Consider the following 12,899-nt stretch of genomic DNA (forward strand, 5'->3'; position numbering starts at 1 on the left):
CACTCAAATGCACTCTCAACTCGAATGTTCATTTCCTACGTCTCAAAGTAGAACAGAATTTAAATTGATCTCTGATTTTGTAATTAAAAAGTATTGCTGTGTGCATTTGAAATGCAAATATCAAATGCGGGAACACCAAATGCGGTAAGATTTTTAACAAGGAAGGCGATGTCAAAGATTGATTTTCTTTGCTAGGTTGGCGGTGATATGGATCATGATTGCTTAGTATCCTTTGGTTACTTTGTGTTACCGCGTTTGAAGCGCAATAAGGTTGGATTTGCACATCAAATGCAAACAGCAATAATCACAAACACTAAAGGCCCAAACGCAATGATAGCGGAACGACAACGGAATGCGGAACCGGTTCGCCAGCATGAACTATGATCAGCTTGTCGACTCAGTGTTGATCCAATTTCATTCGTTGTCAGCTCAGTCGAGATGTTGTGATTCATGCTGGCGAACCGGTTCCGCATTCCGTTGCCGTTCCGCTATCATTGCGTTTGGGCCTTAAATGGATAATTGTAACAACACATAAGGCCCAAACGCAATGATAGCGGAACGGCAACGGAATGCGGAACCGGTTCGCCAGCATGAACTATAATCAGCTTTTCGACTCAGTGCTGATCCAATTTCATTCGTTGTCAGCTCAATCAAGATGTTGTGATTCATGCTGGCGAACCGGTTCCGCATTCCGTTGCCGTTCCGCTATCATTGCGTTTGGGCCTATACAACAAACAGCATGTATTCAAAGCATGAAGTTTTTTTTGGTTTCCACGCGATGAGCAACTGAAAAAACAGTGATTTTTTTTTGCCGTTTTCCGTCCAACTGAGAATTAATAAAAACAGTAGCATCTGCAGCGTTTGTCTTGATCGAATAATTATTATATAGTTTCCAAACTAATTCAAATTGATCAACTAGTAAACAGATTTATGTATTGACTGGTGCTCTGGATATGATACGCCGCGCGGCTGTTGTAAAGTTTCCAAAAACGCACATTTGCCCAAAATTCCACGTGGCGAATGGTCCGGGCAAGGAACAACCGCATTTGATGAAACACTGCAATGTTATCTGCCATAAGAATGAAGTAAAAAGGGTGCAAAACTGCGGTCGTTCCTTAGGGGAACGCCGCGTGTCCTTTTGAGCAAATGCGCTAATATTTCCACTGATGGAGGGAGATTGCTTACATTACCGTTAAGGCCCAAACGCAATGATAGCGGAACGGCAACGGAATGCGGAACCGGTTCGCCAGCATGAACTATGATCAGCTTGTCGACTCAGTGTTGATCCAATTTCATTCGTTGTCAGCTCAGTCGAGATGTTGTGATTCATGCTGGCGAACCGGTTCCGCATTCCGTTGCCGTTCCGCTATCATTGCGTTTGGGCCTTTACATTTCATCTAAGGAGTTATCATTTATTTACATCATCGTATTACACCGGAACATAAACCGTAGGATTAAAAAAAAAACATTATTTTTTTTAAATTTCGTCACGATAATATTACTCCTCCCGTTAATTTTGCTCGATTGGTAGACGATTTGACAGTTCATTAGGTAGACTTGGTTTCAGTCTTCACGCAACTCTCCATTCATATACTCTGGGTGGCGGTTATGTGCAAACTTCAAACTCGAATAAAAGTGATATGAACGCCACGAGTGAGCATGTCGCACAATACCTACCAAATATTAGAATTGAACGTTATTTTTCTGTACGGTGAAATACATCCAAAAGTTATCCAGCTTTTTACGCTGGCTATAAAACTGTGAGGGGTGATTCAATTTTGACAATTATTGCCAACAAATTTTATAGTTAAATCAAAGTAGGCTGTAATTCTAGTTTGTTGATTAGAATGTCAAAAATTTTCACAACAGTTGGAATGCACTCGAATTTTATAGAAGCAGCCTCCATAGAATTTATCTTTTGTCATGGGCTTCCGATGTGTCTTCCCGACGGTCAAAACATAGCACAAATCCATACTTTGATGAGCACAACCTTCCCTGCATACCGTATTCTTTTACTCGGTAGATTAACACATTTTTTTTTTGTTCATACTTGGTTGAATCAACGGAAGTTCCGTAGTGATTATGCAACATCTAAATTAGATCAAGCTTCTGGAATCTGGAGATTTGTGCTATTATCTCTTAAATCTCCAATAATTGAAACGAACATTTAAATGGTTACTATTGATAATATTTGGTTAACTTCTATCACAAATAAAGGCTGTTGGAATAATTTGTTGATAGCAGTCATGATTCTGTCTTCATGCGCCGCTACTTCTACAGATTGTCTTGCAATGAAACAACGCATGATTTTCTGATGTTGTTGGAGCTTGAGCTTGAGCTTGGGCTTGAGCTTGATTGGCCGCCCGTGGATGCACTCCAGTATCGCCAGATCAGCTGCACTTACACAAGGAACCAACCGAATGACTGCTTGGGACTAACAGGCATCCTCAGTGTATAAGTGCTGGTGATCTTCTATTTTTAGGCAACAATGGCACCTGCCACGTCAGAATGCAGACCAATGAGGGGAAGGGGGAGGAATTGATGATGCATTGAACTGACTCCCACGTAGACCGTATATTCCACTGCATCCACGTCAGTTCATGCGGGAGTGTATGGATTGGGGGATAGGCATGGCAGAGAGGTTTGCTTTTGTGGTTAGCAGACTGCCTATGTATCAGGCGTAAGAAAGGCGTGCGCGTGGAAGTAGTAAGCGTTAGGGAAACGGTTTCTTGTCCGTCTCTGGTTCTAGCGTTTGCTAAGAACGAATAGTTTGAGTGTGATATATTTAGAATGGAAGATAGGAGCAAGTGAGAGATATACAACTACAAAGTACGAGGAAAGGGACGGGCCTGGGTTTGAACCCATGACCTTCTGCATATGAAGCAGAAGCGGTAGCCATCAGACCACCAACCCCGTCACAATGATTTTCTGATGTTGTTGGATCATTGAGAAAATTGGTTTGTATCTAGCTTCTCTAACATGACTTTGAATCAAAGGCACAAATTTCTTGCTGGCCAACAGTTGAACATCGACCTAAAAAGTAAAAAGATAAAATTTAAATAGGTAATTTAAAAAGATTCCATTCCAATTTCCAAAAACACAAATTTTAGGCTTGACTTTTCTATATCAACATAACAATTTTTTCATCGCTAAGTTTGCTTTGATCAAGCCATAAAAATTATAGTATATGCAAGAAATGTCTAACGGGGGTGATTTTAAAATTTATGGCTTGCTAGCGTAAAAAGCTAGATGTCTGTTTGTTTGTGCTTAAGGTACACAGAGGAAAAGTTTACCCTAAATTTTGAATTAACTTCACCTAAAATTAACTATATAGATCATTAGTTCAACTCAAAATTTTTACACTGAGGCAAATGGTTTCAACTCTGACAAATCTTTGCTGCGTCAAACACTTTTTTGGCTCTGTATCAATCCAAGCTAAATATTTGCCATCACGGAGAAAACGGAAAACCCATATTCGAGTATGTTTTAACTTATTTACTTTTGAGTTAATTTTCTCTCCCTATTTCATGCGCTCCTTCTATTGTTGTCAGAGAGCGAAGAGTAATACAACCCAAAAACCGAACCTTTGTGCGTCTCCTCAAATTTGAGTAAGTGGCCTACTGGAAGTTGAGTTATTTGGTCTGCCGTTGAGTGAAAAGTGAATTGAGTGCAATGAACTCACTTTTGAGTACTTAATTTTCTCTGTGTAGTGTAGGGTGTTTAATGTATTAAGTATCCGGTAGAAATCAAGACCAACATTTATTTATAATTATTGTTTTCTCGGGCCCCGTGCGTCGCAGCTAATATGTGAATAGTGCGCTGTGTTCATAAAAATCGTAAGAATGCAGCGCCACACTAAAAAACTGATTTCAAAATCGCGCGAGTTGAGGCGCGTCGCTAGTCTCACTGGCGCGATCCGGTTTGGTGGCGGTGCGACAATATTTTGGACAATGCGTAACGCGTATATAGTTTGGTCATTTCCATTTGATTTTTCCGTAAATGACCAAATTATATACGGTACGGGTAACGGTATATCCAAAATGCTTTGATCACCCTACTGATAGCTTCAGTACAGACAAACAGACGTAACACTTAGAAAGAATCACGATCAAAATCGTAGTCGAGAGAACATGTACGCCAAATGCTAAAACCAGTGTGTTTGGCCAATGCGCCAACATATGGCGGTAGTGGGTAAACGTCAAACGCGAACAAAAATGATGCGAGCGCTGTGGGTGGTGCATTGACCACTTACAATATATTTGAATCAACCGTTAAAAAGGTGGTCGATGGTCAATGCAATGATACGAGTGTGACATCTACTTGTCTGTGGCTTCAGGTCTAAAGCCCCAAACACAATGCACTGTGGTCCAGGAATCAGTTTTACGCGGAAAGATGCATTCTGAGCTTTAGAATGAAACATTAGACAAAAACGGTCTTCTACAAAGTTGTTTGTATTAGTTGAGCCCTTTGTTTGGTGTTATTGAAAATTAGGGTGGACCACATTTTCATAGAAATTGTGTAACTAACTTTCTCATTTGTAGAAATTATATTATACATGCTTCAGCAAAGTTGTAGACCATTTAATTTCAAGCAACTTTGCCAAAAAAAGTTTTTTTGTATCTCTTAAATTGACCGATTTAGAGCTTTTTTCCTACGGTGACATAGGGTGGTCCGAACAAAACTGGTTTTCTGGCTCTAGAGTTTTCAATTTAAGTTTCTCATCAAAGTAGTCTATGAAACACTTTTAGAGCTTTAAAAAATGCGTAATTTGGTGAGTGAAGATACTCGCTATCTCCTTCCGTTTAGGAGTTATTGTTGTTTTTCTTCCAAAAACATGCCTACTTTGATTGTGAATTTCTCTGATTGGGGCAAACATAAAAAATATCTTTTGACGGCGTTCAAAAGACAAAATAAAATTGTATATTATATCAAAAAATTACAGATGTGTTATTTTTGTAACTCTAATAAAACGTCTTGAAAGTCAAACATTTTTTATCACAAAAGCTTTAATAACTTTTGAACTAACATAGATATTAACAATCTTTTTGCATGAAAATTTGCGTTTTGTTAAGTTCTAAAAGTCGTTCATAGACGACTTTGACGAGAAAATAATATTAAAAATACTAGAGTTAAAAAACTTATTTTTGTTGGACCACCCTGCGATATAAGGAAAAAATGCTCTAGATTGGTCAAATTTTGAGCTACAGAAAAACTTTTTTTGGCAAAGTTGATCAAAATTTCAAGTTCTACCGCTTTGCTTAAGAGCATATACCAGTATTTTTGCAAATAAAAAAGTTGATTATATGATATGTGTGATATTGTGGAACACCCTAGTTTCAAATGACACAGTATGAAAGCTTACATTTTTAGAAACAATTTTGTAGAAGATCATTTTTGTCTAAAATTTCATTTTCATGCTTAAAATGTAAAATAATAAAGAAATACATACCATGAAAATCTTCAAAATAGTTTTAGAGCCCCATCTTTCTTATTTCAGATTTCTCGTCAAAGCGGTCTATGAACGACTTTTAGAACTTAACAAAACGCAAATTTTCATGCAAAAATATTGATGATATCTATTTTAGTTCAAAAGTTATTTAAGTTTTTCTGCTTAAAAACCTTTGTTTTTCAAGGCATTTTATTAGAGTTACAAAAATAACACATCTGTAATTTTTTGATATAATAAACAATTTTATTTTGTATTTTGAATGCCGTCAAAAGATATTTTTTATGTTTGCCCCAATCAGAGATATTCACAATCAAAGTAGGCATGTTTTTGAGAGAAAAACAACAATAACTCCTAAACGAAAAGAGATAGCGAGTTTCTTCACTCACCAAATTACGCATTTTTTAAGGCTCTAAAAGTGTTTCATAGACTACTTTGATGAGAATTTTGAATTGAAAGCTCTAGAGCCAGAAAACCAGTTTTGTTCGGACCACCCTATGTCACTGCAGGAAAAAAGCTCTAAATCGGTCAATTTAAGAGATACAAAAAAACTTTTTTTGGCAAAGTTGCTTGAAATTGAATGGTCTATAACTTTGCTAAAGCATGTATAATATAATTTCTACAAATAAGAAAGTTAGTTACACAATTTCTATGAAAATGTGGTCCACCCTAATTTTCAATAACACCAAACAAATGGCTTAACTAATACAAACAACTTTGTAGAAGACCATTTTTGTCTAATGTTTCATTCTAAAGCTCAAAATGCATCTTTCCGCGTAAAACTGATTCCTGGACCACTGTGCAATGTGAACGGTAGCACAACGGCAAAACGGCAAGCCCATCCTGATCTACATCATACTTTTCAAGTCCAGGTTGAATCTGATTCAGTCGAAATTGATCAAAATATTAACATGTCATTCACATCGGTGTTGCCGTTTTGCCGTTCTTGCCGTAATGCCTTTGAATTGTGTTTGACCCTTATGGGTAGTATCCACTTCGTAAAGCTATCAGTACACACTTTATCAAGTGTGCAAATATTTGGCTATTTGACGTTTCAGACGTTTGCCTAACGTTTGCCGTTTGACTATTGTTTGCCAAAGGTCAGTACACGGTGGACAAACATTTGACAAACTCTTATTTGTCCATGTTTGCCACTCGAGAACTGAACGGAGTTGCAAAGTTGACCAACTAAAACTTGTTTTGGCATACTTTTACAATATATATTTCCTCATATCTTCAAGTATTGGCTATTACAAAGTTAGACAAATATTTGCACATCAATGTTTGTAGTTTGTAGTAGAGCTGATTTCGTAACATTGGTAACGCCTGCCGTACAAATCAAATGGAGCTGTCACTATTCCGTACGGAAAAATGTGCCGCTCAATAAATTATTCCGCAAGTAAAAGTGACACTTCGCTCATTCTGGATCAGCTGTCAAAATTACTTTGGTAATTAGCAACAAATTGTACTTGACCGCTCTACTTAGGATGTGGATACTAGGCTTTAAGGGCCCATTCACAAATTTCATAACGCTAGAGGGGGTGGGTGGGTGTCCTAACAATGTTACAGCCCATACAATTATTTAATAATATTCATACAAAAAGCGTTACAAGGGGGTGGGTGGGTGTTCAAAATGGTCAATTTCAGCGTTATGAAATAAATGAATGAGCCCTAAGTGGATCCGCGTTTCCGTGAAGACTATTTTTAAATGTTAGGCTAACCGACACCAGCTACTCGAAAATTTTCAAAGGATTTCGCCCTTTTCGTTTTTCGTTCGTAACGTAATGTAATGGACGCACTGTTTTGACGTATTAACTGACGTTTCTTCTAGCATTCTGCTTTCATTTCGTTCAGTATTCGCATTTTGTACGCCACAAACATATTTTTTAATATCTCAATTAGTGTACCAATTACTCGGTGAATAAGTTGCTGAACTACTCAAATCTCGCATCATGGCTTTAGCAATGCAGAAAAGAAACAATGTAAGCTGTTTTTATCTGATTCAGTGTTCAAGTTTGGCTAATATTGCCCAATTTTAGGTTCGATTGCCCCCGGAGGTGAATCGGGTGTTGTATGTCCGGAACCTTCCCTACAAGATCACATCCGATGAAATGTACGACATTTTTGGCAAATACGGAGCCATCCGGCAAATTAGAGTGTGAGTCTTGTAATTTAATGCGAATTTCGCTAGACAGTCAATAAAAAATTGGAATCATTTTTAGGGGAAATACGCCGGAAACCCGTGGAACAGCATTTGTCGTGTACGAGGACATATTCGATGCCAAAAACGCCTGCGACCACTTGTCCGGGTTCAACGTTTGCAATCGGTATTTGGTGGTGCTGTATTATCAATCGACGAAGGCTTTCAAACGATTGGATGTGGACAAGAAGCAAGAGGAGCTAGATCAGATGAAGGCCAAGTACAACATCAATTCGGACGATTTGCGAAAATAGTTTAATGTTAGCGGTAATATATGAAATAGATTATATTTAATCTTTTTGATCTATGTATAAACTCTATTGAAAATAAACTAAGATATAATGGTAAGTAAAATCATAGAACTATTTCCATAATTTTCTCGTATATTCTGTTTCAAATATCTACTTTCATTACCCCTGGCCACGATCACAGGGTTTGACGGTGCCAAAGTAGAAGGTGCACCATAATAATACCCGTCTGTGAAACATATCACCTTCCCAATACTTTGGCACACCTCTAACGGTTCATGATTTATCATGAAACGGCTGCAATCAGGCGGAGGATCTGTTAATATGTTCCGGCATATTATCAGGTCCTCTTCGAACGGAGGGACCGCCAGGGCTCATTAGTTACTTATAAACCAGTGCTGGTTGTTGATGTTTCAGTTCGTTTACACGAGCTGTAGTATCCTTTGTACTAATCAGCAATGGTGGTTAAGTTTCGAAGCCAACGTGTGATCAATCGTTTTATAATGCAACATAAAAATGGGTGTTTGGTGGAACTGTGCGTTACATTCGTCGTTATTAAATTTAGTGATTGTGAGGTGCTAATAGTGATTTTATAATAAAATCTATGGTGTTGAAAATTTGAAAATGAAAGTGGAAGTGGTTCTGATAGTTTTGTTAAAAATTTAATAATAATGATGTGATCTCTACTAATTTAATTATGGCCATAATACATTGTGCAATCATTTCTCTGAATATAAACTTTATTGCCTAGCTCTTCAAACGTGCATGATAAAAGTGTTAATAATGACAGCGAGTGCAGAAGAATGGATCTAAGTGATTTTTTACTGTAACTTTCTTGATCATAGTGCTAAATCGTAGTTTGAATAGTAATTACTCTACAGCAACAAAAATAATGATACATTTAAATTGAATATCTTTTAATTACATAGTAATGCTAACAGATGGTAAATGGTAATAACAATGAATTTATATGAAAATGATGTGATGTGAAAAGTGGTATAATGGAAAGTATATCTAAAGTGTATTACGAAAGTTGATGAGTGATAATCGGTGATATACGCGAACGTGATAGTGTCGAAAATAAAAGTGACGATAGTGAGTGATGAAATGAAATGGAGAATGAGGACCTTTTAATAAAACTATTTTGTTCTTCACTTTAACCACTCTAGTAGCATTTCAGGCCTTATCATAGTTTGATAGTAGTCTGAACTACTAGACTGCAAAACTACGGCAAGGGCTGATTGCTGCTAGCGTACACAGTGACCATTTGAGCAACATTGCTTAGGAACGTCTGTGTGATGAACGCAATAGAGGCTTATAAAAGCAAATGCTGGGAAGGAGCTTAGGGCAGATTAAGAGTGCCAGTACTACCCCTATCGCTACCGACAAAAAAAAAAAAATATATATCTACTTTCATTATTTTCATAGAACATATGGCGACATTTGAAACAATAAGTGTATTCGACGTGATTTATGAATATGTTCAACTTTACATGCCTGAATTTTGTGCGGCCTGCGAAGTGTTTTAAAGACTTTTTTTACAATTTGTTGAACAAAACTCAATTTATACCAAGTTTGAACAAAAGATGGTGAAAAAGGTCAATGAATCATTGAACTAGTAGAGATTCAGAACATGGATTTTGGGAAGAGTTAACGCAGAACTCTTGTCAGGATTCTCACGAAAATTTGGGAAGCATTCCGGAAGAATTTACAGTAGAAATCCAAAGCACATTTCTGATTGCATTTTGAGATATATTCTTTGAAAATTTTAAATAATATTCTCAGTTTCTAGGACCGAACCTAAGAAAATATTCTTGCTGAAGGCACAATTCTCACAGAATTCTACACAGAGTGCAAGGAGAGTACGAAACCGCCTGAACCTACGTGTTCGATGTTCTTTGAGAAGACTGACACTGGGCTAAAATAGCCCTAGAATATCTCGCCAATAAAGATAAAAAAAAATCCAGGACACAAGTCTCACAAAATATTCTCACAGAATCCTGGGCCAGATTTTCTAGTAATAGTAGATAAGATTCTGATACATTTCTATGCAAACATAATTCTGAGCAAGATACTTATAAAATTATCGACATAATTCTCGCCGAATCTAGGCACCAAAGCAAGATTTCTAAGTTGATTCAGGGTTAGATTCTGAGGAAATGTAGAACCACAGTATCACAGCATGCTGGGAAAATTTCTTAAAGAATCTGCTAGCAGTATTTTGTTATCAATTTCACAAGGATTATTTTTTACTTATCGACTTTTGTTCGTTTCCTTAGAATTTGGCTTGCGGCTCGAATTGGGCAAGCTTGGCTTATAAAAAAACGATTAGCTTATTTCTTAGTCTGCTATGGCAAGTAAACTCATGCTGATGGTGTCTGAGTTCGATTTCAGAACAGCCCACATACGATATAGGAATGCTACAATGGCAACTAAAAGCTGGTTAAAAATAGGAAAAAAGCATTTAATGAAAAACTGAGGAAGGGTTCATAGAATACATTTCAGAAGCAGGCTCTGTCCCTGAGGGGACGTACTAATCTGTACTTATAAATGACGTTTCTGTATATTTCAATGGGCAACTTACGTTCTATTAGTTAAATTTATTCATTCAATAGTATACGAACTAGTATATGGTGATATATGCTTTTAATATTTAATAATAAGAAATATTGATTAAATTGTGTAAATTATCGTATTCGATTTACAACTTCCAATGAAGGAAATTTCAAGCTGAGGTCTATTTGATGCCATTCTTCCTCATCACATCGCGAGTGGCAGAAGGAGTCATGGGTTTGGCGTTACTAACCGTTACTATCTATCAGAAACCGTCAAACGCGCCATTTGTCATTGTCAGTTCGAAGCCGGTAGTGGCGTCCGCGGAAGATTAGTGCTCTGATTAGTGCAGTATTTTGAAGCAAGTTATCCTGTTTTGTGCAAAAGTTCCATATTGAAATCGTGAATAATTGTGTGCTCGTTTCTATTTGCGTCGCAATTCATTCGGTCCACAACTGGTAAGTGTTGGATTTCTTCTATATCTACTACATCAATGTCGCGCTCAAAATCATCCCTACAAAGGTGTTCTTTGTCTAATGCCGGAGGTTCCCTCCGAAGAAGACAACTTCTCGATTTTAAAATTTTCTCCCAGTTGAAGTTAATTATAATACCCAAATGATAATTATTCATACTATGCACATTTTATAGAAATGTGTACACAGCTGAGGAAAAAATATAAAACCAAAACGCTTGTCCACAACTTTAGGAAATACCACGATACACTTCTGTCTAATCCACATAAACATTCACCACCTGCTTGTCTAATATCTCTGTTCCATATTTTTTGAAATTCGGCCGTAGGGGTAAACAGACAGCTGTTCAGCATGATCATGGTGAGGGTCGTGGGGTTGAATCCCGCCAGTAAATTTTCTCGACTTTTCTCGATTGACAAACGGCCAAGAAAGCGCTCAGTTAAAAACTGTGGAGGTGCTTATAAGAACACCACTGCCCATCACTGCATATTTGTAACATTCGACAAAAGTAGGCATTGAGTAAATGGAGTACCAAGTGTGCAATGTACACTGTGCATTTTATGGCAGTATGGAAAGAAACTAAAATTTCTAAAAATTACCACGAACTCAAAAGTGCTTATTTGAGGCTAAAATTGTATACAGCTCATATTGTATATTGGGTGAATAGTCAGAAAATAATTCTGCTAGAAATTTCTTTGCTACTACATTACGAGGCTCATGCATAATCTCAATGTGACTGTTATGCGGTTACAATAGGGCGATATTCAAAACTAAAAAGGCAATAGATGGCTCTTTTTCAATGGTAGTAAAAACGAAATCCTGAAGCAAAGAAAGCACCACGGAAGATGAACTTAACACAAAAAGTTATGTATTCATTTTACACTTGATTTGTAATCACTACTTTTTTGATCCAGTTTCCTAATTGCAAGTATTTTACGATTTTCATTATTTTCCATACGTTTTGACAGTTCTCCGACTACCATTCTTCCATGCGCTTGTGTTGAAAGTTTGAGAAATTTGAAAATCCAGCGTAGCGCGATCAGTGAGTGGCATACAAACATCAGTGTCGACGCTCGGCGGCTGGTAAGAGAAACTGAATGTTCGAAAGGTTATTGTCTGTACTTTTTGCTGGTGGCGCCGACTGTTAGCGGTTATGAACGAAATAAACAGTCGTTACCCTATTGACTGTTTAACGATAAACTTGCGACGATCGACGCGCCACCACATTTCATATAACGGAGGGTATTAGAACTAACTTGGAGGTGATGATTTGGAGGTTATTTGGAAAGTTGGAGGTTAAAATCACCTCCAAACACTAGCGATTTTGCGGTGGGATGTTGACGTTTGATCACGAATTACCAATGTGACAAAAAAACTTGGTATTTTTTTCAAATTTTCTAGAACAAAATCACAGATTTTTGTTAGTTGATCGATAGTATTCATCATTTAATGACCCTCCCCGGAATTAACTTGAAATTCTCAAAATTGTCGAATGTGACTGATATGCAATTATGGGCAGACCAGGGCTGTTACAACTGTTGTGAATTTCGCGACTTTCTTGGATTTGTGTCGCCAGTCGCAAAAATCGCGGATTTTCCAACAAAAGTCACATACAAGTCAATTAGATATGACGAATTCCATCCAGAATAAATCGAAATTATGAGAAACAGTGCCCCTTTTGATTTGGATTAAATTGTACGCATGTTTTTAGTATGATAGAATAAGTGATTGCAAATAATCAATTAAAATGGCCTATTTAATTATTCATTTAAAATTTCATTTCATTTTATTTCCTCGACCCGATGTAAAGTTCAACTAACAGGTTATCGTTTATAATAAAGTTCAAATTATTTGTATTTATTTATTGTTAGCTATTGTGTACGATAACTTGCTGTTTATACAAACGTTTGCTCAAGTCAAGGAAAAAGTCAAATTACCGAATTACCGAAATTACAAATTTAATATTGTTTTTGCATTAA

General features: G+C 37.0%; 2 protein-coding genes across 2 annotated transcripts in view; both read left to right on the forward strand.

Moving 5' to 3' along the window:
- Positions 1-7,270: 7,270 nt before the first annotated feature.
- Positions 7,271-8,005, forward strand: LOC5567155 (splicing factor 3B subunit 6-like protein). Its single transcript, XM_001651533.2, has 3 exons — positions 7,271-7,428; positions 7,486-7,604; positions 7,669-8,005. Exons 1-3 carry the CDS (start codon positions 7,399-7,401, stop codon positions 7,898-7,900), a joined length of 381 nt encoding a protein of 126 aa, XP_001651583.1. The 5' UTR covers positions 7,271-7,398; the 3' UTR covers positions 7,901-8,005.
- Positions 8,006-10,733: 2,728 nt separating this feature from the next.
- LOC5567153 (protein NASP homolog) overlaps positions 10,734-12,899 on the forward strand; it is a 72,574-nt gene continuing 70,408 nt past the window's right edge. The window contains exon 1 of the mRNA XM_021855121.1: positions 10,734-10,905. The gene's annotated coding sequence lies outside the window, so the exon portion shown is untranslated. The remainder of the gene's footprint in view (positions 10,906-12,899) is intronic.

This window comes from Aedes aegypti, chromosome 3 (genome assembly GCF_002204515.2).
Source record: "Aedes aegypti strain LVP_AGWG chromosome 3, AaegL5.0 Primary Assembly, whole genome shotgun sequence".
NCBI classification, from domain to species: domain Eukaryota; kingdom Metazoa; phylum Arthropoda; class Insecta; order Diptera; family Culicidae; genus Aedes; species Aedes aegypti.